The 26,246-nt window shown below is 39.0% G+C and overlaps 1 protein-coding gene across 1 annotated transcript in view; it reads right to left on the bottom strand.

Annotated features, from left to right (window-relative positions):
* Positions 1 to 1,102: 1,102 nt before the first annotated feature.
* The window catches only part of ADAMTS18 (ADAM metallopeptidase with thrombospondin type 1 motif 18), a 101,480-nt gene continuing 76,336 nt past the window's right edge, over positions 1,103 to 26,246 (bottom strand). The window contains exons 17-23 of the mRNA XM_088136001.1: positions 23,864 to 24,005; positions 20,456 to 20,582; positions 14,881 to 15,085; positions 11,520 to 11,711; positions 10,115 to 10,327; positions 7,573 to 7,720; positions 1,103 to 3,621 (exon numbers count right to left, since the gene is read on the bottom strand). Of these exons, the coding sequence (XP_087992127.1) occupies positions 3,506 to 3,621; positions 7,573 to 7,720; positions 10,115 to 10,327; positions 11,520 to 11,711; positions 14,881 to 15,085; positions 20,456 to 20,582; positions 23,864 to 24,005 (1,143 nt within the window). The 3' untranslated portion in view covers positions 1,103 to 3,505. The remainder of the gene's footprint in view (positions 3,622 to 7,572; positions 7,721 to 10,114; positions 10,328 to 11,519; positions 11,712 to 14,880; positions 15,086 to 20,455; positions 20,583 to 23,863; positions 24,006 to 26,246) is intronic.

The raw sequence follows: 26,246 nt of genomic DNA, 5'->3' as shown, positions 1-26,246 counted from the left end.
AAGGGGAACTAATAAGCCCCATCAAATCTTTAAAATACATTCGCAAATGACCAGATTTTAATATTGGAGTACTGCCCCAAATATGGGTCAAAACTTGATACAGAGTTAAGAATAGGGCCAGGCAAAGATTTGGTTAGCAAGGTTGTTACTGTTTTCCTGACTCAGCTAAACTTTTAAATTAGACTGATGACTCAGTCTGAATTATTAAAGCAGACGCTTTTCTATCCTTTGATGATTTGGAAAGGATTTCGCCTATGTGCATAAAGCCTTTTTTCCAAATGAGTTCAAAAAATTGAATGACTTGATTTTTGGAAGCAAGTTGGAACTATCAAACCAAGTGGTAGTCTGAATCAAACTGTCAATCGAATCTGAATTGGACTGAAACCAGCTTGCAACCCTAGTAAAGAGTTTAAAGGAGTGGGGAAAATAAGACACACACCTTAATTGATGGAACAAGGCATACTATAGGGGGTTAAATCTGGGCCTGGCTATTCAGCAAACATAAATCTGGTCTCCAGACAACATTGATTGTCATTACAGTAGACAATACTGTATACAAAGAAAGTAGGAAAAAAGCAAGATAAAACAAAAAAGACTATATTTAGATTTTAAAAAATAGTGGGAAAAAAAAGAGAACTTGCTTTCTAATGATACTTCCACCCCCTTCCCTTCCATTTGTATCCCCAACCTCTAGCCATTGTTTATCTAAACTTTGCATCAAACATTAGTAATGGTTGTTAGTTTATATTTAAGTCTTAAAAGCCATACATATTACAGATGTCTAAATCTGCCTTGCTCTGTGATGTATTGTACTAAGGGAGCCAAACCTGCTTCAGTTTGGTTAAAATTCTATTGTGGATATATACTGTCCATTTTGCCGTTGCAGCATGCTCTCCAATTTTAATCTCCCAGTCTGATATCAGAGGCAAGGTATCTTTTTTCCAAATAGTCTTAAATATGTCTCATTAATTTGCATTTGGTGTGACATGGGACTGTAATGTGAAAAAGTGCCGAGATTTGATACTCTATGAAATAACCAGTAAGTCTGAAAAATGCATAAGACCACAGATATGCAAATAACATTGAGTACAGCTTCCATAGTTTATTCAAGACTTGAACAGGTACCAAAACATAAAGAAATAGAGTATTTTTATTACAACTTATAAAACAATTAAATAGTACAATTTATGCTTTCAGTTTGTTCATTTTTTTTTCCTTTTACATCACAATCTATACTTCTATGCAACATTTCTTTGTATTGCCATCACTTACTTGGGAAACCAGTGATGAAATTAAAAAGAAGGGAGAGAGCTATGCATTAATAAATTAATATTTTTACATCAAATAATAAAATATGACAGTTGTAAAACAAAAGTTGGTAACTACCTTGTTGGAGAGAAAGATCTCCCCAAAAATATCATTTTCAAATGTTCAAGGAAAGTGTACTTAGAACTCAAGACTGTTGTAATAATCATTTCTTAATGCATCTCATTTCATGTTCTTTTCAAAAAGGAACTGCTAATTTTGACTGACCACTTTCTGACATTAATGTTGATGGGTCTAATTTTAGATTGGAAATGATAGTTTGGAGAGCCATAAATCTGAACTACATTCATCCAGTGATGATGTGGGATTGGCTGGAAAGAGGACAAAAATGTCCAGTGTAGCCATGCCCCAGAAAATTACATCAAAATACAAGCCTTCTTTAGCCTTAATGGTTTTAGCAAAGAGATCTCATTCTCTAGCTTATGGTTTCAGCATTAAAAAGCTGTTCTTTTCATAATGGATATATGTTATTTCTACCTATTCCATGGATGGCGAATCTACAAATATCAGTTGTATTGCAAAAATGGGTTTTGACTGCATTTATGTGCCAGCTGTCCTAGATTAAACTGGGGGGGGGGGGGGAGTTTCCAGCAGAGAAACAAGACCATCAGTCTGACCAACCCATAGAGAGATATGTATAATCTGTTTCTTCTTCTGATAAAGACACAGAAAAAACAGGCAGCTATTCTTGACTCAATTGTCACGATCATCAACATCCTTTTAAGAACAGGGCTCTGGATTACCTTAACACACTTAATAGCTGTATTTGCACAACACTCTTAACCTGATGATTGTATGGTATGGTTAGTTTATGGTCTAATGTGTTCCATAAAAAGGTTGGGTTTGTACAATATGGCAAATAATAAAAAAGAACACAACCCAAGGATAAAACTAACCAGGTGTAGCACATTATGTGAATGCAGTTGGTAGAACTTTAAGTAACCTGGTTCAAAATATTATATAAAAACAGCCAATGCATTTAATCCTTGAGCCTATAAATCTGTAACTGTGTTTGTATTTAGTGGGACTGATCATATGTGGAACATAGAAAAACCCAGGTTCATTTCCTGACCCTGCTCATATAAATGAATCCGTAAAGAAAGAAATGCCTTTCAAGTGGTTTGCGGAAAAATAGTGATTTTGTCTGCATAAACTTTCAAGTCATATGCATAGTATTTTTGCAGTTATAAACTGCAGTTATCTTGCAGTTTGAATTCAGCAAGAACAGCCTTGGCCACTGCCCAAAACGGATTAATGCATTTCCTGCAATTCCTACTATTTTGGTAATAGTTGAATCGTCCTTCCATTCAGTTTAATGTTTTGACAGAAAAAGCCTGGTTTTCACAAGTGACACCCAAGTTCTGAAAGAGCCAGCAAAGTCAAATTCAGTGTTTAATGTAAACAAGAAGATGGTGGAATTTTGGAATGCTTGTCATCATTTGTTTCAGCATGAATGATAATGAGGCATAGCCCCATATGTAAGAGGTTCATGAGGTATGAAATTCTACTTTGTTCATAGTACACAGAAATGCTATTTTAAAAATTCCAATGGGGTTCTGTTGGATGAGTATCCCAAGGCATACCAGCCCACTCAAGTGGCTAGTAAACCATGACTGATATGTTACTAAAAGTGGAAAGAGGAACAATAAAGCAAGGAATTCTATCTTGATATAACCCAGCAGCACCTGAAACAGAAAAGCACCTTTAGTCTTGATTGTGCAGCAACTGTGTATGTCTAAATATCACACTTCTGTTGTGCATAGCAATTCACTGTCTCAGCAGCCACCATTGTAATAAACCTAAAGGATGTTTTGCTTCTGAGGAAGGGCTCTGCTAACAAACACCATATTAACCAACCTCTCTCCATATTCCTGTGCTACTTTAGGCTCTCTGTATTGACACTGTGGAAAAAGTTGTACCGCCCTGTCAAATGTGCCAATTCGGTGGAGAGATCAGCTTTGGCCATTAAGAGGGAAAAATTCTCAGTCCCATTCCATCCTACAGTTCAAAATCCAGCCCTTGCAGATTTGTCATAAGGTTTACCTCTGTGACTACTGCTCCGTGTTAGAAAGTCCTCATTTTCTCTGGCAATTTAGGTAACATTCTGTTCTGGAAAACTTACAAGAAAGTTTGACAAAGGAGAATCAAACTGTTGAAGGAGCAGACTGAAACTTTCAAATCAGTTCTTCCACGTGCATGATTTACAGCATTGTTTGCCATAAAATTTATGATTGCAGACACCATGTTGAGGAACCAGGTGGCACCAAGCAAAGAAATCCACACAGGAAGGGTCATCTGTTTTGATGAAATTACAGACAGTGCATTTAGTTTACAATTCAAATTAAACACAGTCATCATTTTACTTGGTGTATTGAATAGCTTTTGCCTCCTATCACATGAAAAACATGATAAGAACCATTAGAGAACATTTCAGCAATTCAGTCTTTGAGTATACAACATAGTTGTCTTCTGTGAACCCATCTGCTAGAAAGAAGCGATCAGCTAACAGCTTGTGAAATTGAGTGTTTTGCATTATATGCCATTTAGCAGAGCAGTGCCAATCTAGCTGAAGAATGGAAAGAAAAGACCCTTCATATACATAAAAGAATGCCCCTAGATTCTATTTATTCTTTTCAGCTCAAATCAGTAGTTTTAAGATACTGCATGGCCAAACAATTGATTTCTGGTTCATGTTCTCTTCTTAAAGCAAATAATCATGTAGGTCCTATACATTAAAAACCAGTCAAACTACAGGAGCATTAAAGTACTGAAATGAGCCTAGGAAAGACTGAAGGAAACTTCAACTCTTTCTGAAACATGAAAAGGCCACTCAGTTCACCCTTTAATTTTGCTCATAGCAAAAAAGCAGAGGAAGTTGCCAATACAGTATCAGAACATCTAGATTAGTATAGTCTACACTAGAAATGGGAATCTTCTGTGACTTAGGGCTACACTATGCAGTTATTGGGAAAGAAAGAGCCCCAGGATGATGATGATGATGATGATGATGATGATACAAAGTGGATAGGCCAATATCTTCTCTCCCATCCCACTCAGCCCCTTCCCTGGGTGTTTCGAATCTGTTTGACCATTTTCCTTCCTTGCTCTTAACTCTGTTTTCATGCATTTCCAATCCCCAAATGGTATAGATTTTCAGCATATGTGATCAGAAGGGTGGTGGGGCTCAAAAACAAGGACTGGTGGTGTGACTTCCTGGGGGCACAGGATGTTAATTTCTGCTTTCCAGAAATTAACTGGATAGCAGCTTCCCAGAGTTGCAGATTAAAAAATATATATATTCAGCCTTATCAAGACTAGCATTGAACCTTCAAATTTTCTGCAGACAAAGCAGATGCTACCTAGTACTATAACTTTTAATACTCCTTTGTTTAGAGAAAGACTTGGCTGACAGCTTATCCAGGAAGAAAGCCTGATGTTCTGAATTCATTGCAACTCAGCTTCCACATAGGAGCACCCTGTAAGACTAGGCACTGGAGAATCAAACCATTTTTGGACCCAAAACTGCTTGCCATTTGCCCAACGCTGGAGGAGCAGTGATGAAATGAAAAGCTTGGTCTTCTTTGTAAACAGCTCAGCCAGTCCCAGTATGCATGGTTTTCTTCTAAGTAAGCCTTGCTTTTCATTCTAAGAAAACTAAATTGCCTTATAGTCTCTACGTTACAGGACTTAACAAGATGCTCAAAATGAAGGGAGGAGCAGATTAGCTTGCCTGGAGAAGCATGTTCGCTCTCCCTGAAAAGCTCTCTTTCTTTTTTTCCTCCCATGATCTCTCCCCAATGTTTCACTGAGCTGGAGCAACGTGGTGGACAATTGAAAGTGATTGGCTTCAGTGCAGCTCCAGCACAGCTGGCTGTGTTTGCTGGTGGAGACAGATTAAGACTACAGTGAGGAGATAATTGATCTCTAGAGTCCAAATATCTAGTTGCAAGAAAGTTAAAAAGGGGCTTCTACAGCTGCAGGGTAGGGAAAAAGGAAAAGGCTAAACCAAAAATGAGTAATAAGATCCAGTTAGAGGATTTTCATTTTTCTACTTCACTTCCTTGTATTAGGACAGAAAATGTGTCTGTGTGTATTGGACAAAGCTAAAAATGGGTAAAAGGAACCACATGAATTTATTGGAATAATACTTGTTCAGAGATCCAAGAAGCAGGTTTTCATACCCATTCCAGAGAAGCAGTGCTCGGGAAGGAATCAGGCAGGAGCTCTATGAGGAAATAAGTTCTGGAATGAATGAGAAAGCCATGATTTTGGATTAAGACTCCTTCCTTCTCTCCTAGCTAAGATGCAGCAAATTTGGATGGTTTAGGGGAGGTTCTGACAAACCCACCCTTCAAATTTGCTACAGTAAGTCTGATACAGAAATGGCCAAACACACTTTCTCTGCTGATTCTCCCTGCTCCAGGAGAGGCAAGATGAGTGGGGAAGACAATATTCTGTTGTAAGTTGGTATGCTTACATTAAATTGCTTATACCTCCAATCAAGGCCACTGAAGGGGCCCTATTTTAACAACTTTATATCTGTTATGCAACTCAGTAGAAGCCTTGGGGAGAAACTAACTCAGGTGAAGGACACCTGGTTTGCATGCAGACAATCCAAAGTCAATGATGTTCACCTTCATTCAAAACAAATGAGCCACCTGCAGACCCACAGCTATATCTGGCCCCGAACGTCCAGAATGTTATAATTTGTGCAGGACAGAAGGGAAAACACAACTGGAAAGTATTCTTATGAACTATAGTTAATTGTAAAAGAACTATAATCCAATTTAGTTTTTGACCTGGTCCCACCCATCACAATAATTTCAAGAAAAATCCCAGCCAATGCACACATTTAGAACCAAATTTCCTGTGCTTGACAACAAAAACCTTGTGTGAAACTGATTAAGGTCTGGTCAGTTTCAGGCAGCAGCTGTGGAGGGTTCTAATCAACTAATTAAGATTACACAGCTGAGCTTGTTAAGTCAAGGTTAGCACTTTTTAGGGAATCCCTGTGCCTCCCAGAAAAGCTGCCCAGGAAGAAGTAGCTTGTTAAAGCAATCTCTCCACCTCGCAAGTGGGGAGGGAAAAAAAAAGTGTGGGGGGGGGGAAGAGTTAGGCAAAGGACACTGTACAAGAGAACTTTATCTGAATGGGATAGCAGCAACCAGTGACCTTCGCAGTCTCTCTCTCAGTGATGTGTTCCCTTTGCAACCATTTCACTTCTGATCTAAGGAATGGATTGTGGTCACTAAACAAGGAGAGGGTACTGACCTAGATGGATAAAGTAGCCTGATCCAATGCCTTGCACACAATGGGTTATCAGTGGCAGAATTTCATATGTCCCAAAGTCATCCTGACTCAGTCATTGTAATTGCAGTTATTTTGCTGACAAAAGACAGACCTCATGGAAAGGTTGAGTAATGCAGTTGTGGGGGGTGCAGGAGACTTGTTCTAGGAGGTTACCTGCCTGCTCTGGGGGTGGGGGGGTGACTTGGGCTGAGGCTTTGGAGGTCAGGGAAGAGGCCTGTCTTGTTACTGGCTTCTGTGCTGCGGTATTCATGGGGGGTGAAGGGGATCCTGAAGCTGTAGATCTGTTTCTTGTATTTTTTGTTGTCTCTGCAGTCGGGAAATAGGAATCAATCCTCATCTGTTTCTCTGCTTTATTGGATTTGTGGACCCCAGTGTCATTACTGGGGCTGATCTGGGTTCTTTTCCTACCTCTGGATGGCATTTTTGGGCTGCAGGACTAAGTCAGAAGAGGTGAGGTCAGTCACAAGCCGGAAGCTTATTTTAGGAGCTGCTAGTTTGTCGCCATCTTGGCTTCTCCCCCCACAGTTATTTTGCTCCACTCCCCCTGATCAAGTGTGATTTTATGTTCACTCTCCCACTGCTCAGATATAACTGCTTGTCTAACAACTCAACCATTTAGTTATGCCTAATTTTTATGTACCACCTCTAAGAGAAGGGAGAAAGTTTGGAAGATCTGGTCAGCTACACATTGGTTGGATTTGCACAACACACTTAATTCAGATACTAAATTAACAGTTTTTGGGGGCTATTCACACAAATCATCGCATCATAACAAACCAAACAGACTGGATTCACACAACATGCTCAGCCAAAAAAGCTAGCCAAGGTTAACACTAGCCAAGCATTGCAGGTTATGAGAATGCAGCTGTTAGGTCTTTAACTGACCCAGTTGTGCAAAATCCGGTCAGTGTTTTATTTTTTTTAGATCATTTTTACCTTTCTTCTCAGGAGCAAGACAGAAATTAGTATTGCAGGCTCTTGACATTGCAGGCCTCTGATGAAGCAGACACCCAGTTGCTGGCTGGCCTTGAAGAAGACACTGCACGCTCCGTGTTTGTACTCCTCCACCACATGTCACTGTGCACTGTATGTGGGGTGCAGGAATAAGAAGTTACAGTCAAAGGCCCATTAAACTTTCACAAATTCCCCACCTTTCTATGTAATCTTTATGCATGATAAAGTTGTAGTGTTGGCCTGGGACCAAGCAGATGCATTTTAAAGTCCCCTATACAGCAGTTGAGTTCAAAGGATGAATTTAGGTCAATTAGTTTCTCACTGCTTATATACCCCACAGGGTGGCTGTTGTGAAAATAAAGTGAAGGATGACCCACCTAAGCCACTTTGAACTTCTCTGAGGAAAACTACAATTTATATATAATTAATATTTTTTTAAAAAAACCTTCTCTTGTTTAATGGTCTCTTTACAGAGATTATGACTATCTCCAAAGCTATCACAAGAGCTTCGCTTGAACCTACGATCATTTCAATGTTAATTTTTTTCAAAAAATGAACAGTTGCCATAGAAATGACTCCTCGTTCCATTATCTATTTCTAGTGAGTCATTTCAGTTTATACATATTAACATTAGTTCTAGTTCTTTAGCCATTTGTTTTAGATCACAGCTGTTGTGATCTATAATTGGCATTTTTCAATGACCATCTGAAGTTATTTAGTAACATTTATCTACTTTTGCATTTCTACCCAATCTTTTCTCGGGGGGCTTAATTATTATAACTGAGATTGGCTGGTTCAAAGTTACCTCCTGGGTTTTCTAGTTAAGTAGAGACTCCAACCTAGATCTTCCTGATCCTAGTCCAACACTTGCTGTCATAGGAGCACAACTCCATTAGATCAATATTGTCTACTGGCATCAGAACTCCAAACATACAGAAGTAAGTGGCCTTTCAACGCTCTGGAGGCACGGGTAGCAGATACCTTTGGTGGACAAATTGTCTGCTGTCCCAAAGGTTCTCATCTGCTTTTGCTCACTGCCAAATCTCGAAAATCATCAACTAGGCTGAACATGCATAGAAGTGCTGAGAGATAAGCACACTTTAAATTATTTCTTCTTTGCTGGAATTTATATCGCCATGGGCAGTTAGGAAATTTGAGGAACTTGTCTGCTATTCTATGCAGGAACAAATAATGAGTTATTACGAGTCTACCTCGTTGTAAAATTCCCTGAAGTGCTGGTGATGTATGTGAATCTGTCTACGAACACTCTGTCCACAAAACAGATAGAATCATTTCCATCAGATGATGAAACTTAAGCATCTTCTGTGACTTGTCAAATGAATCTTAGAGACAAGTGACCCATACAATATAGCAGGTTCCAAAACACAGAAGTTTGTTTGCAAGGCCATGGAAACAAACACAGACTAATCCAGACATCACACTAGTTAGGGAAATCCAGACAGCCTTTGTGGGTCCTTGAACGCATTGTGCCTGAAAACCTTAAATGGTTCAACTACAGTGCAACCCTTTGAACACTGAGTTGGAAAGAAGCACAAGATACACAGGGTTACAACTGCAGGGATCTGGTGAACTAAGGGACAATCTTCAGTTGCGACAATTGACTTAGCTATCCTACTCTAATTATGCTGATATTATTGCTCTCTGTTAATAATGTCCAGTCACTGGAAATGGTTTTTCATTCACAAAATGAAGGTTTCTGATTTCATATTGCATTCTCAGGCTGATTGAGAATTTCTTCGTGCTGATATTATAACTTAAGGTGGCAGAGAACGGTGGCATTCTCATTGTTGAGTTTTCACCTCAGCATTATTCTGCAGCCTTCCTAGTTGCCCTCAATTCTTTGGAATTTAGCTGAAATGCAGGAAGCCAGAGAAGCTACATTTTGTGCAATGGAAGATAGGACAGACATGGAACTTCTAGCTGAGTGTTAGAATCCCAACCAGACCCGAACATCAGCAAAGTAGCATTTTCCATGGCAGTGGGGAGGGGGGAGGACCCATAAAAGCTGTTTCTTCTCCTTAGACTGAAGGATGGTTTTAAAAAATGGAGAATACAGTTTCGGTACAGTACGAATGCTATTCATTATAACCACTACAGTATATGGAATTTCCTGGGGTATAAATGTTGTGCATGAAAATACTTCTGGGCCTCCTGGAGGCATCTCATGGTTGTTGTAGGAAAGAGGAGGCTGACCCAGATGGACATTTAGTTGATGCTTATGAATAATCTTATCTGCTTATTATTTTTATACATTGCTCCCTTCCTGGATAGGAAGGCACCCACTGCTCCTTTTTCCAAATATTTACACAAACAAAAACTTGCAGCGAAGAAGCTGGCATCATAATAGGTGCTGATGGTTGGCCCTTGCATGATTGTGACACACTTAGATATTTATTTATTTATTTATTTATTTATTTATTTATTTATTTCTCAATAAATACAAGATGCTGTGAAAAGGACTTGCCTATTCATAACCTCTTAGTCTGCACCTGAACTACCTTACCTGCTGCCAAGGTGATGAATACCACCCTGATACCCTATTGTGCAGAGGGTGCATAGGGCATGGTCCTTGGTGGCATACGTCTTCCAAATCAATGCTTGGCTTCTTAAGATTTCGACAGCGGCGCAATGGGAAAGTGATCAGTTTGCCACCAATACTTTTCTCACTGCACTGCATTTCTCGCCTCTTGACACCTGGCCCACAGGTAGCAGAACACTGGGGACAGTAAGAGACATACAAATGTTAATTAAAGCTGGTTTGCAAAAAATGTAGCCCACCACCATCCAGATTGCAGGCTCCAGATCCTTCCAAAATGGGACTTTTTGTGCTTTAAGTGTTAAGTGGGAATATGACTGCTTTGAGCCTTTCAGCAGCTTAAAGGGCCTATTTTACCCTTACAATCCTTACCTATCAGGCTCACTTTGAGTTCTGGCTTCACCAATTTTTGGAATGTGGCTCTTGATATGCTAAACAAAGCTCAGAATGGCTATTCAGCTGACCAATGGCGCGTGCCCCTAATTCAAAAGGTATGCCCATCTCTGGTGATGACCATTGGATAGTTTCAAGTCCCTCACATCGGGTCATACTATTTATCCAATCAGACCTGTTTTGTCTACACCAAACTCCATTCACATGGCAAGCCCCAATCTGTTGAATAAACCAGTATCACACCACAAGTTTTGCTTGTTTTCTCTCTTTCCCTAAAAATAATGCTGTCTTTGGGTACTTCTGTAGATTGGCATTAAAGGCTTGGACAAGATGCTCATGTGCGCCTTCAGGTCAGTCTTGTCTTCTGGCAATTGTATGGATGGGTCCCTGCAAGTTTTTTTGATGATATTTTCAGAAGTGATTTTCCATTGCCTTCTTTCTAAGACTGAGACAGTATCACTGGCCCAAAGCTATCTAGCTGGCCATGTGCCTAAGGCAGGACTAGAACTCACTAGCCCAGTGCTTCTAATCACTACTCCAGATGGCTCTCTAAGACATCCTACTTGATGTTTTTACTGATAATATCAAGTTGCATTTTGCATATTCTGTATTCATTTGCTCCATCTCATTTTTTCTAAATATAATATTGCAAGTCTTTGTTAAATAAAGAACTGATTCTCTTTGCCTTTATCTATTAGGTTGTAAGGAGTGGAAGAAAATAATGAGTGAAAGAAAATATTGAGAAATAAGAAAATAAACATTGAAGTTTTTTCTTTATGTCTCCTAATATTTACAGTGGACCAAGTCTTAAGTTAGCTGATCCAGCAAAGTTCCAAAGAAGAAAATTAAATCTATAAAGGTGGATCATAATAAAGGGAGGGGGAGCAACATTATTAACAGATTTCGTATTTATTACTCCTCTGAATGTTGCATTTTTTGCATGCTGTATTTTGTAGATAGCCCTCATTACATGCTTTACCTCACTCCAAGCAGAGATGACCCATTGAAGACGATCGTTTTTAGGGCATCGTCCCAACACACAGGTCTGTTGCATTTCTGGCTTTATTTCACTGTTGCACAAATTCTCCGGCACAATTTTCAAGATGGATGGTCCTACACTTTTGCAGAAAACCTCCCGTTTCATTATGCCTCGTCCACATGTTTTGGAACACTTTTTGGGATTGGGAGAAAGTCTGATGTTAGTGGCCTTAAACTGAACCTGCTCTATTGTCATACGACAATAAACCAAATAAGTCTCATCTTATCTTGGGTTATATATCCCATCTTCCCTCCAGGAGAAAATCCAAGGCAACATATAAGGTTCCCAGGAAACTTTCCAATGCAGCTATTTATTTATTTGATTTCTATCCTGCCTTTCTGTTTCTTCAACAATCAAAGTAGATTACAATGACCTAAACCAGCCTTCCTTAGCTTCACCATACTGACTGCACCATGGACCTTGAGGCTATGCTCGGATTATATATTTTAGTCATCTTTGGGCCCAGATCAAATCATATATTCTTAGGCAGTCATCATTTCTTGGGCTTTCCTGAAATAGGAAGAGTGTCAACCATTTCCACCCCACTCAATATATTCCAGCAATTAGACAGTTTCTGTAAGTGTTTGGAAGGAATTAGCTACCAGTTAGAGCCACCAAGAGCACTCAGATTCTTCCATAACCCTTCAGAAGACTGACTTTTTGACCGCATTTTGCAAAAAGCCACTTCAGCGTTGTCCCGGAATCTCTGCTGTTTCCCAAACAACAAACATCTTTTTGCTAGTCGCTTCTAGCCTACTTTTTAACACAGGCTAATGATAGGTGAAGCAATGTGTTTAAGAAAAGTAAGATAATACTCTCCTTTCTTAAAGAATGCTCATTAAGAGAAAGGATTTGACAGGGGGTGGTTTCACAGCTGGAGTGCCCCCCTTTCTTTCAGAACAGGCTGAAAGATTTTTGCAACAGCATATTCGCTTAAATGAAATCTGTGATCCGTCTGCCTTGGCAAGTGTACAAAACAGCAAGACTTAGTTTCACTCCAGTGAGAAGGCTGCTAGACATTTCATATCTTTCAGAAAAGGGGTGTGTGTATACATACTGGAATTTGCCTGAGGCCCGGTGCTACCAACTATGCTTTTAAAAGCAGGTTTTTACCCTACTATGATATTATGTTGCGCAAAATGATACATTATCTAAAGAAAAAAGACATCCTTCATTATGCTGGGTGCTGCTGATAGTCCCTGAACTTTTAATGCCTACTTTGGAAAAATGAATGTACATGTGCTAGTGAGTTAATTAATAATAGCGGTCTCTACCTTATTCTTTTCTTGTATTCCTTTTTAGCACTCAGCTGCAGAATATTTAATTTTGCCCAGCTCCAGCTGGTGTCTCACTTGTGGCCCAACTTGGAGCATTTATTCATTTATTAAATTTATACGAAGGCCTTGTGTGATGGAAGACATGAGCGGAGAGGATTCTGGAAGGGAGCTTCAAGGTTGCCGGGAGGGGGAAGAGAGGTTCCCTGGAAAGCATCTCCTCAGCCCCCAGCCGGAGTGTGGGAAAGTCAAGAGAAGGAGACTGGCCCCTCCCTAAGGGCATCATGGTTATAGTTGCTGTTGATGGGGATTAGAATTAGTCTGGCGAGATCCTGTCTATTAGGTGTAAGCTAATAAAGGAGCTGAACTGATCCTGGACTGTCTCGCTGTTGTTCTTGGGCTGGACCTGACACCTTGTGAAGGTAACTCATGCCCTTATCATCGCTTGCCTGGACTGCTGCAATGAGCTTTATACGGAGCTACCTATGAAGACCATCTGGAACCATGGAGTGCCACAGCCCAATGCAAAACCATCTGGAGCCACATGGAACATGCTTCAGGGCCCTGCCCTGGCTTCCTGTAGGCTTCTGAATACAATTCAGAGTGCTGGTTTTACCTTTTAAATCCCCACTGGTTTGCCATTGAGGTATTCTGATCTAGCTAATTTTGGCCCACTGAACATGTACATCCCAGGAGAACCTGCTAGTGGTTCCTCATTTCCACAAAGTGAGGGAGGTGGAAGTTCACACAAGTTCTCTGTTTGTGTGCCTGGAATAGCCTAATGAAAGAATTCAACTGGGCCTCACGTTCACTTTCCATGAACTATTAAAACCTGCCCCAATTTGATATGCTTTGAAGTATGACGGGATGCTGTTGGTTTATTTCTTTGTGCACACCTGCAGTGGTTAAAACTCATTTTATCTTTTTAATTCTGTTTTGATTACTGTTATGGATATTTTACTGTACTATTTTATAGATGTACTGTAAGCTACCAAAAGTCCTTTCAATAAAACCAGTAAACAAACCAACTAACTAACTCATCTTAAAAAACTAGACTCACCTGTCTTCAGAAGTTTTGTTCTGAACAGGTTAAAAATTGTATATACTGATTCTGCTCCCAATATCAAAATGATACCTGATTCCATTGACTATCTCCATGGGTTTAGAAGGCAGAAGTACAGATGTCTGACCTTCAACTCCCAGAATATTTAAATAAATGTAAATGCACGTGAAAGTAAATAGCCTGATAGTATGACAGAATGAAACAATCTTTTTGGAATTTCGTTTTTTGAAAGAGTTGTGCTAGACTCAAGCAATATCTTTATTAGCTATGGGATCCAAAATTATTTGTATTTTCTGAGCTATTATTACAATTGGAATTCAATGACCTTTCAATCTTTGCACTTATTTAATTATTTATACCATTTATAGCACCACCAATCTCATGTCTCTTGGTGATAACCAGCACTTTGAATCATACCTGGAAGCCTACCAGAAGCCAGTGCAATTCATAGAACAGAGGTGGTATATGAATTTCCCAAATGTTGCATTTTTCATATTTAAAAATTCATAAAAAATTAGCATTTTAATAAAAATTGAGTTTAAGGAACTTAAACCTCTTCCCCAAAAATTGTATATAGAAAAAAACTACAGTCAAATCAAGGACACATTTTTATTTATGCAAGATTGCACAACAATTCCTATTTATTTTCATGTGGGCTGTTTAAAAATCCAACCACTAATGCAGAAATACTGCTTGAAAAAATGTGAACTGAAATTAACACTGTAGGAAAAATTCATACAACGTGTATTTCAGAGGAAAATTGCAGCATTGAATAATTAAAATACAGATTTCTGTCAAAACCTGGCAAAAGAAGAGGATGAAACGTATGGGATGAGATTCATAATCCAAAATGGACTATCCATTCTTCCTAGATTAGGTGGACCACTGATTGGCCCCAGATAATTTCTGTTTAGGGTCCCATCTCAAGTTAAGATTATGGTGACTTTTTTTTTTTTTTAATTACCTGTGACCAAGGCCCGAGATTCCATTCTGGTGGGCAGTCCTGGTTATTACATGTCTGTATTTGTGCTGGAGTGGTTACTGGGCAGAGAGCGTGGGCCACAACTTCCTCCTTATAAAAAGCCTTTTTCTGGACACACTGGATGTGACGGCTTTGCTGACCCCCACCACAGGACTGGCTGCAAACGCTCCATTCGCCTGCTGACCAACTGAAAAATATAAAGACACATATGTGTATGATATATATACATTGATGGCAGTTGTCCAAGGTGTAAATGCTGATTCTGAAGCAGAGGTTGAAGCTTCTCAGAAGAATGGGGAACCTATGCCTCTCGGTCTACTTTCTTGCAGATTTAAGTCACAATTCAAAAGACCTCTAGAAGAGGTGAGGTCAAACTTCTGGAAAGCGTTTTGTCCCTTCCTTTTAGCTTAAGAGCAATGAAGGGGCTAAAGCACTACTTGCTTTAGACTCACCTAAAGCCATCCTCGGGCTATGTTTTTAGTTAACAAGTTATTCCATCAAGGAGCCAAAGTAAAAACATTTACATATAGCTTCATCTGGTCCATATTGTACCTTATGTGTTCTACTCAGAAAACTATCAGGAGAGGAAAGACAGAAAGAAATAGAATACAACTTTCATTTAACAAGCTATTTGGGGGAAAAAAAAGGTGTCCATGAAACCCAAATGTCTCTTCAGTCTGACTGCATGTAATTGAAGTAATACATGCTATTTGCATAATGACATGCTCGATGCTTTTATACATCTGATGCCATTTGCATCCAATGAAATAATCTGATGAAAATTACATAAAACATCAATTATGTCATTACACAGATAAGATAATTGATGCAAATGATGAAAACATCAATTAGGTCATTACAGAAACAATGTTAATAACATTAATTGTTTGGACAGACTTCAGAAACAAAGGACTTCGTTATTTTGTGGGGTAAAGTTTAAATGCAAATTTGGCCTGTTGCATTCAAAGTCCATTAAATGGAGGTCATTAAATGGAGGTTTTACTTTAAATGTGGTTTTTTTAAAAGTTTAAATGTGAATTATTGCGATCTTCAACTCTAGCTTTAGTACTTTGCCCCCAGGAAAAGATTTAATTGAACCACATTAGAAATTTGATATATAAATTACATATTCGGAATATGCAAAATATTTTGAATTCAAACTACCTCAAATTCGAAATGGTTCATATTCATTTATCTTTTTTACAATTGTTGTAAAACATTCAATTGGTTGAGACTGGGGTGGGGGTTATAATAAAGCAAATTAGGACAACAAATAATAAAGAAAACAATTCCATAAAATATAGTACTTCAAAATGGTTTTCACATATCCCACTCAAATTCATATTTGTATTATTGTACATCACCATCTCCCCTCTCATTTTGCCCTGTTTGCATGAATCTTGATTCTTATCTAGAGATTCTGCCTATGGCTGGTAAGTTAAACTATTTGGAAAACATTTCTCTAAGAATTCTGGGAAACATTTCCTGTGTGCATGCTGAAAATGCTAGGGAAGTGTTTTCTAATCCCAGGGCAAAACAAGAAAGCTAAGCCCATTAACACTGAGTCCTTAAATTATTTACATTACTTAGGTAGAGAAACCTCACATTCTTCAGAATTAAGGGATACTACTAAAAATCAGATTGCCTTGGCAAAATTCTTCCCAACTTCATTTGAATTGCTCAAATGAAGGACGTCTTCAGTCCTATTACAAGCCATGACCTACAACAGTTCTCCTCCTTCCACCCACATCCTCTTTTATTGCATCTAATAGGAAAGAAGTTAGTACAGCAGCTCTTAGGCTGGCAGAGTTTGGATCACGCCATGATAACAACAGGGGATTAGGATGAAAAAGATGATTGGCTGTTCAGAGGTCCCAGCTTTTCCCATGCTTTCCCCCACAATCAGGCAATGAGCCTCAGCAGCAGAAAGCTCTGCAATCATCTTCCATCGATGGACTTTCCTTTCAGGCTGCAGGATCGTAGAATGGAACATCACCTCCTCTACTAGTTTCATCCCATCTTTCCTCTGAAAGGTTTTGAACACCATCTCTACTTCTTCCCTTCTACTTACAATCCCCACAGCAACTCTACAAGATAAATTAGATCAGGAAAGGCAAGCTGTAACAGTCTACATAGATGGCTCTAGATGGACAATCCAGATGGATCTGTAACTTAGGCATGGAATCTGAGGCTGGCTGGGGCTCCTAGAGTTTGGAAGCCAGAAATTCTCTATCCTTGGGCCACAGAGATCTCCTATGAGCTTCAAGTGCTTCAACCATCCTGAGTCTAATTCCAATATCTAACCACTATACCACAGCGACTCTCACAAACTTCTTCTCATGTTTCAAATTAAGGGAGAAATAAATAGCTTGCTAAATTCCACTACCCAGACGTTAAACTATGGAAAATTTAAAAGCTGGCAGAAAAGTAGAAAACAAGGCAGATGTCAGGGTTAATGTCTGAACTATCGAACAGAAGATAAGATTTGACTATGTGTATTACAATTCATCATAAATGACCTATTTAATTCTCTTATGCACTTCTTTAAAGCCACTTAAACACTGAGGAGATAGTTATGTTACGCAGATATTAAGGAAATTATAGACAGGATTCATCTTCTACAAAGTAAATTCAATTCTGCTCCCCACTTTTTACTGTCCACAGCTGAAGTTCAGTCAGAATAAAATTCGCAGTAAATTTAAGGTAGGATTCCTCTCTGGTGAAATTTCTGGGGGATATCAAGGAACCTAAAAGAGTTTCCATGCAATTAACAAGAAGTTTTAGGATATTTTTTTCCTAGATCTTCAGTACCTCTAACTTTTATGTTTATGTTTTGGGAAGTCCTTATTCAAACATTAAGCCAAAAGAGTTTCTATAAGAATATCAATATTTAGCAGATCCATACAGATCCATATTCACACACCCCAGCCCATAATAGCCATATTTGCTTTTCTGATAACATTAGTCTATTTGCACTTCAGAATTCTGAAAGCACTATAACACTTGCAGTCTAACAAACAAAAATAAAAATAACATATAGTTCCACCCTGTGAGGCACATTTTTGTTTAGCAAACAGCAAATGCAATGGAAATGGAGCCTGACCACAGTCAGAGGACTGAAAGACTTTAGTCGTTTTGGCCTATTGCATTAACTAATAAATCATTAAGAATTAACCGAGAAGAGAGAAATGCTTCTATGGGCACTCAGAATAACTTTTCTGGCGCCATTTTGAAACAGAAATCAGCATGCAACCATCAAATCAAAGTTGGGTTATGCCCTTGAAACTGGGAAGGGAGACTCTGCCTCCTTGATGCGTAATTATATGGAAGAATGTCACATTATGAAATGCAAGTGACAATGATGCAGTAGATCTATTTCATGAACTTCAAAATATGTAAAATAATTTAGTTCTAACAGGAGCATCTCTGGCTCATTCTGGTGAGTTTAGGGTTCTGCCCCAAAGTCCATCCTTGACTTTCTTTCCTTTCTGTGGCCAACAGGGCTGGACTGCTAGCCTTGTCACCAAAGCACCACAATTGGGAAACAGTATCTTCTAATGGAATGTTTAAGATGCACACACCAGCTGCAAAGCACAACTTGGATATGAAAAATAGCCGAGGCATGATATGATAGCTACTTGTGTGGTTCTTTCACCAATTAAAATAAATGCTATGTTTTAGAAGCTTCCAGCCACAATTAAAAGGGAAATACAAACATCTACAGGGAAAGCTGAAGGAAACTTAATGGAAGGCTTTTCTCTGCGAGAAAGCAGAGCTCAGGGTACAGAAATAAGCCTTTGGCAGAAGATTAGTCACACCCAAATAGAATCCTTGGCTAGGGAGATTATCTCAAATTAGTTGTCAGACAATGGCATGGCTCAAAGCAAGGCAATAAAATTGCTAGAACTATCACATGATATGTTACCCTAATTAAACCTTATCTCTGCCTTTTTGTGATTCTCTTATAATTTCCTCTGGGTTTCCTGCAGTGAGTCAATGTGTGTGTGTGTGTGTGTGTGTGTGTTAGCTCCAGACTCCTTATTACAGGGGAGCACAACCTAAGAATGCCAATGAGCCCGAGGCTGAGGCCCCAGAATCTTTTAAAATTGCAACCAGATTGTATTTTTTAAACATGATTAAATGCAGAAATGATTAAACATATGACTGGGGAGTAATCATGTTAACTTGTTTTAATTTTAAGTAATAACAATAATCTCTGTCACTCTCTACACCTGGTTTCCTCTGATTCTTCTTGGAGGACAGCCCCTGGCAAGTCACTCAAAGGTCAAATGTGGCTCAGAAAGTGTTGATCATGATGACAGGAAGGAGCGTTATGCCTAGGAATTTGTGCAGTGTAAAACCGCCATCAGTGGAGACTCTCAAGTAACTATCATGGAAGGTCCATCACAGGAGCAAAACAATTACAACATAAATGGGGCTGGGCAAATCTTCAGAAGAATCTCTTGCTCTGAGAAGGCTTGAGCAAAAGCATTCTTTCACAGTAAAACTGTAAAGTGGTATCTAATTTACCAACAGGAGAAGAGAGCAGCTCCTCTCTACATTGGACATCTTGGAGCAAGGATCTTTCTGGAGAGCCTTCCAAAACCACCTCAGAACTACAAACGTAGAAGCAACCCCTTAAGAGTTCAGAGCTTTCTCAGTCTGCTTTGCAATTGTCCAAACTCACTAGAATCGATCAGTGCATGATGCCCATTATCTAAGGGCTGTGATCCCCGAAAAGGGTTGTTCTCTGTATACAGCTGTAAGTAATTATATCAAGTTTCCACCGTGAATTTCACTCAGCTTAAGCCCTAGCTTAACTTCTGGCGATGTAGACCTGTTTATTGCACAGGCTGAACATTGTATTGCTTCCTTGCTGTTAACTAGACCAAAGATCCCATTCTAAATTACTATGAATTGAGTAATACTGGATTTCAAAATAAGCATTTTTGCTATTCAGTTTGTCTGTCGCTGTTTCACCCAGCAGCATCTTAAAGCAGAGGTATGCAACCAATGGCCTTCATGTATGTTTTGGACTCTGCTCCCCAAAATTGGTAAAAAAAAAAAAATCACCAAAAGCAATTAATGTAATTTCCCAGGGAGGGAGGGAGGGAGAAAGAAGAAAGGAGAATATGTACAGCAATTAGATCCCAGATCAGGTAACAATAGCCCTGTTTGCTTAGGTATCATCATGATGTCACCACCCCATCCCTGTGAGACTTTCACTCCCCACCCTCATAATGCTAAAAAGTTAGGCCCCCCCAGCTAAAAAAGATTGCCTGCCCCTTCTTTAAAACATTCCCTGAGTACAGTAAAGGAGATTTTGATCCCTTCTGTTGCTTCACTGCAGAGACACTGAGAATCTAGGAAGGGAAGTTTACTCAGGCTACACCTGCTAAGATTCAGTTGCTACAATCTAAGCCAGGTTTCAAAGTTTAGCTCCACCGTTGCTCTGAGCAAGCAGCGCAGTTAAACTCTTCAGAGTTCCCTCCCAATGAACCTCAATCACTAGCCACACTCTGGGGGAGGTCAACTCAAGTAAAAATCCAATACTTACTAGGCTGGGCAAGGATTTGCATTGCACATCATTGTCTCTGTTAAGGGTTTTGTCCTTGGGCCACAGAATGAGGAATTTACACGGGTCTGATGATCCTGTAAACACACAGCTTTGGCTATCAAATGCCCTGCAAGGAATTTTGTAAAAAAAGACAATTTAAAGGAAATACAGAAGAAAGTAAATAACTCTCACAAAAATATAAAGAAGACATCGAATGCGGGGCTGCTATTTGTCCAGCTCTTCATGGCTATTCCCCCCCCCCCCTTTCTCTTTATTTAGGACAGGGGTAGGTAAGTAACATGGTCCTTGTGGGTCCCATTCTTTGGCTTGCAAGAGTCTTTTCCCTCTCTGACCCTTTGATTTTTTTTCACATTCTTCTAATTTCAAAAGATTACACAAACGTAGGTTCCATGGTGCAAAGCCAAGCCGGACTTTGGCCTCATTCACTTCCAACAATGCTTCTGAGGGGCCACAGAGGCACTCTTAAAAAATAAACATGGTGGCTGGCTGTTTACCTGTTTAGAAAAGTTATCAAGGTATTCTAGAGTGGCCAGAAATACTCTGCAGGGCTAGAGGAAACACTGAGAAGCAATCTCATTAACTTGTCTTCTAGTAAATGGATACGTTGTAAATTGGCCATATCCATGACAGGTCAATTTTATGAAGAGGCAAGCCCTCATATGACAACCATTTTGTGAGAAGCACAACATGGCCTCAAAATTTCCTCCTACGTCTGGCCCAAAAGGTGTGTCTCCCCATCATGTAGGAGGAAGTGTTGCTGCTCGGGTGCCTGTTCATTAAAATATTTTTTTAATAAAAGAAAGAAAGCAATCGAAAGTTCCATGGGGAACAAAGAGCGACAGAGCCAAAGATACCAAAATGCCTATCTTTGAGTTAAAGACAATACTAGCAATCACAGAAAGTTCCTTTAATGTGGTCTTTGGCTGTAAACCTAATGCCAACAGCTATGGGCTTTCTCACAGGGAACTGTTTTTAATATTACTAACAATGAACATTCTTGAAACTCCTGATTTTATGAGCTAACAGGAGGGGAGTTAACTGACTGAGGAAATCAGTTTTGTCAGAAGGAATTCAAAAACAGAAGACCGATAGGCAGGAAGGAAAAAAGAAGCACTCTGCAAATTCCAGGACTAGAAATATAATTCCTGTGCTTTGATTTGTAAAAAAAATATATATTTTATTGCTCTAGATACAAGTACAGAAAGGGAAAAAATGTGAATGCAAATAAAACAAATTATAAAAACAGATCAAACCAGCAAAAGCTAAATCACATAGAACAGTATGACCTGAAGAGAAACCAGAGTTCGTACAATAGTACAAATACAACAAAAACTGGATCCATTTGCTATGCCTCACTTTGTAAACCACAAAGTGAACCTTGATCTCAACAAAAGGTATTATGAGGAGACTATGCAAAGGCTGAGAGGTGATAAAAATAACCAGACTTTTGTATATGGTTCACAACATGTCTTTGCAGGGACATTTGATGTTCTTTTGGGGAACACTTTTAAGCAGGGCAAATCCAAAATCCTTCTGACATAGAAACATTCACAAAGTTTAGCATATAATTTAGCAACACTTTGACATCTTTAAATCTCACTTCTTCCCAAGAACTCTGTTTATCAGTCAGAACATTCATCCAATAAGAAGGTACCAAGGGGAATGACCAAAACACGTATACTAATATACCTTCAAAACGATTGCATTTCAAATCAAAAAAGATCAAGAACCAGCCTCTTTAAAATGTCTACTGAGGGCTCCAATAGACCTCCCCCCCGCCTCGAATAAATGCATTAATCTTGCTTTAAGGTAATCATACATACATTTAATGTTGGTTTTAAGATAATAATAAATGCATTTAAAGTTACTTAAAACCTGAGAGTGTCTCTACTCCAAATTTCTTGAAAATTCTCCACATGTATTTTAGTGAAGTTGTTTAAATTGTCAATAAAACTTAAGGTTGGTCTCTAAAAATACTTTCTCTGATACATTCAAACCTGTAGGGCTTTCTGAGGCAGTCAATGCATCTACTTCTAACAAAGAGAGTAGCAAATGCTTAATATATTGTCACTCAGCTGTTTTTGGCAAATCATAGTCTTTTGATAACCTTCTGAAAAATGTAAGACTTCTTCTGCCTCCATCTGAAAATTCTGAAGGGATCTTAGTGAAATACCTGTTAGAACTTTGGCTATCAAGCACTCTTTAACTAAAATATAAAGAGTTGAACTTTAATGTATACATGCAAGATTGTATGGCTGCAATACAAGTAGTCCTCACTTAATGACCACTTGTTCAGTGACCATTCAGAATTATGACAGAGCTGAACAAGGGGACTTACAACCTGTCCTCATACTTGCAGCCGTCACAGTGTTCCCATAATCATGTGATTGCACTCTGAGTGCTCAGCGGCCAACTTGCAATTACACCGGTCACACCACCCTGCGGGCACCGGATGGTTATTTGCGAACTTCATTGCCGGTTTCCGACAAGCAAAGTCAATGGGGAAGCTGGCAGGAGGCTGCGAATGGCGACATGACATCATGCTTAATGATAGTGTGGGATTCGCTTAACAATAACAACCGGAAGTACCAGAACTGCAATTGCTAAGTGGCATGGTCATGTGATGTCATGCTTTCCGACTGTGTCACTTAGTGACAGAAATTCCAGTCCCAACTACCATCATTAAGCGAGGACTACTTGTATAGCCAACATAATATGGATGGGTGAAGTTTTAAAGGGTATTTCACTTTCATCAGCCATGCTCCATATTAGAGCCACTGACTCACATCAAGCAGCTTCTGCAAGTTTTTATATTCTTCTATGCATTTGGGCTCATGAGCTGAAGAACATTTCTGTCACAGTGAAGCAGCTGGAGGGAGAAGTGACGCATCCCACCTCCATACCTTGTTTGAGATCATCAAGGTAGGCATGCTTTGCTTGTGTAGTGCCAATGATAAGATTTGAGGCAGCTCTACAAAATGGAGCTGCACGGCTTCACACAGCCCTGAAAAGAAAAAGGATTCTCTTCATTCTTCTTTATTGTGCCTTTGCTCTTTTATTATCTTGATTTATGTCTGTATCTTGTTCCATTATGACATGGACGCTGGGAATCCTTAATTTTTTAAAAAAGGATTGCCATTCAGTGTTAATGAGTTAAGAGACTAAAAGGGTTTTCCATGGGAAGAAAAATACTGAAGTAATCAATCATTAGAAAACACCAAGTTTAACTGGAAAGGAATTAATTGAATGCCAATAATTCAGTCACTTCAAATTAACACACAGTGGATTTCAGTCTTAGATTCTGTAGTTTGGACAGCCCTAATTAAATATATACTATTGGGAATTAAAAAAAAGAAGCTACATTTTGGGCAAATTTGACATACTCACCCCCACCACAGGTGGCTGAGCAATCTGACTGCACCATCACCCATGAGTAGCTATGTCTTTTTGTGAATATCTTGTTCTCATTATTCACCTTAGATAAGGTATACTGCCACGAAATGCCAGGATTTTTCCCTTGTAACAGCATCTAACCATCATAAAAAGAAAAAAAAATTTTTTTAAGCATTAGGTAGTTCAACATAGGACAGAATAATTTCAATATAGTCCACGTGTAACCTTAGGTTTCACTCTGAAGCAATCAGATTGCACAATCTACTCAATCACTTTGTAGGAATAAGTAAACCAGTGTTATATTCTTGATTCAGGCTCCAACATAGAAAGACACCCACATTCAATTTAGAAGTTGCCTAAATCAACCAGCGTTTAGATCTGAAGAAAGCAAGTCCAAGACTGTGAGATATGGAGAAATTCAGAAAGAAAGAGGAGGATGTTAAACAAACAACCAACTGATAGAAGTTTGTTTGCAGCTTATCTCAAAAACAGTAGTTCAGTCCAGGTTGCAAAAATCCCAGGAAGAAGTGATTCAAAATGTTAAAAAAAAGACTGTCTTAATGAACTCCCTAATAAAAGAGGGTTGGAAGTCCCTATCATAATTTCCAAGATTCTGAGCTAACTTGGAGAATCTACAAATGGTGCTACACAGAATTGGATCAGATCTGCAGGGCTGGTATTCATTTTTGTGAGAAGAGTATCACCCCAGTTTGAGAGCTATAGGTGCAAGGGGATGGAACTAGGCTAGGCTCCTTTAACTCTTGTTTCCTGTTTATTTTTAATAAAAGAAGAGTGCTTACAATGATTTTTCTTTTCTTTTTTTCCCAGCAGAGTTTGGCAAAGTGGACAGTTTGCAGATAATGTTAAAATAAATAAATAAACAAGCAAGCAAGAGGAAGTATGTTCTAACTATAACAGATCGATTTTCAGGGTTTGCTCATTTCCAAATGCTCTGAGTGGTCCTTCTAGCAGAAACAAAATGCCAAATGACACTAGTATAGCAGCAGAAGTAACTGTGGATTGCTCTGAATTAAAAGGAGGTCTTGATAGACTCCAGTCTGTGAAAGACCTTCTAAGGAAAGAAATCTGAATCAGCAGATCACACTCTAGAGGATCTCTTCCCACTTATGTTTCATCAAACAAGTGAACTCCACTGAAGAAGAATGACATGAGCAAGTTAGTATTAAACACCATAGAACCCAGCACTGCTTCTCTCCCCCAGTAACCCTTTAAAGGGTTAGATTTGATGGGAAAGATGGAGTCTCCAGTGCTGTTAAGTGACTATAGGGCAAATATCCACACAACCAGTATAATTCGTCATTGGACTCAGCAAATGTAGCACATATTAGAACTTCTGAGCCCTGTTAGAAACTGAAACAGATATCATAGCAATGTTGGCCTGAACAAATAACACTCCTGTAAGCCCCTTTATTTGGCAGGAGTATTGGTTCAAAAATCAGAAGGAATCCAATAGGACCTTTTTCAGACTAACAAATTCTATTAAAAGGCATAAGATGTTATGAGCTGTATGCCTTCTGATAACCTGTGGCTACCACAGACTAACACAGCTCTCCTACAGTGTCTACACTGATTATTCAAGCATCTGCAATTCCATCATAGGAAACAGATTTATAATGTCCGGCTGTCATTCTGGCCCAAAACAGCAGCTCTGACGGTGATGATGTTAAACGCTTCAATGTTCACTATCCTTTCCCAAATTAAAGATGCTTCAAATGCTATTTGCTGTTTATTTGACAAAAACAGATGAACACAATATAAAGCACTTCTTCCCCTACCAGTTTTCCTGAAGATGGGATATTGCTGCAGTAAATTTCACCCATATAAACCCTCCCTCCCTCACTTTTTTTTTAAATGGATTCAATTAATAGTTCATGGCTTCTCTTAGAGTTGCTTATTTGGGAGTATGGCCTCCTGAACTTTTAAGCAAACATAATCCCCAAAGCAAAGGCAGAGTAGCTGAAATAATCCCACAATGTATTTGTTCTTCCATTGTTTTCCTGGTATTTTACATGGTAAACTCTTAGAATCCCAGTCCGAAAGATGATAAAACACCACTATTATGATTCAGTATACAATAATGTGTATGTATAATATTGTCTCATTTGGATATTTTTGTGGACAGATTAATTATGAAATGGGCGTGCAAAGCTCACTGATTCAGGAACAGAACATTTCCAGAGAATGTTCTGTTCTCCCCTCCAGACCACGCCATTCCAGGGACACTTTATATACAGAAATAAATCCTCCTAACTAAATACAAGGAAATTGTAATGGTCATTTCTGCATATGATTAAATCAATGGTAACCACTCCTTTCCTGCAGTGGTTGGATTTGGTAAAAAAAACCCTTGACTTGG

This window comes from Python bivittatus, unplaced genomic scaffold, assembly GCF_059951505.1.
Source record: "Python bivittatus isolate LINGU-HERP-01145 unplaced genomic scaffold, Pbiv_v1 ctg000190_np1212, whole genome shotgun sequence".
Taxonomy (NCBI): domain Eukaryota; kingdom Metazoa; phylum Chordata; class Lepidosauria; order Squamata; family Pythonidae; genus Python; species Python bivittatus.
Note: the sequence above shows the minus strand (reverse complement) of the source record. Positions and strands in the feature narration are given on the sequence as shown.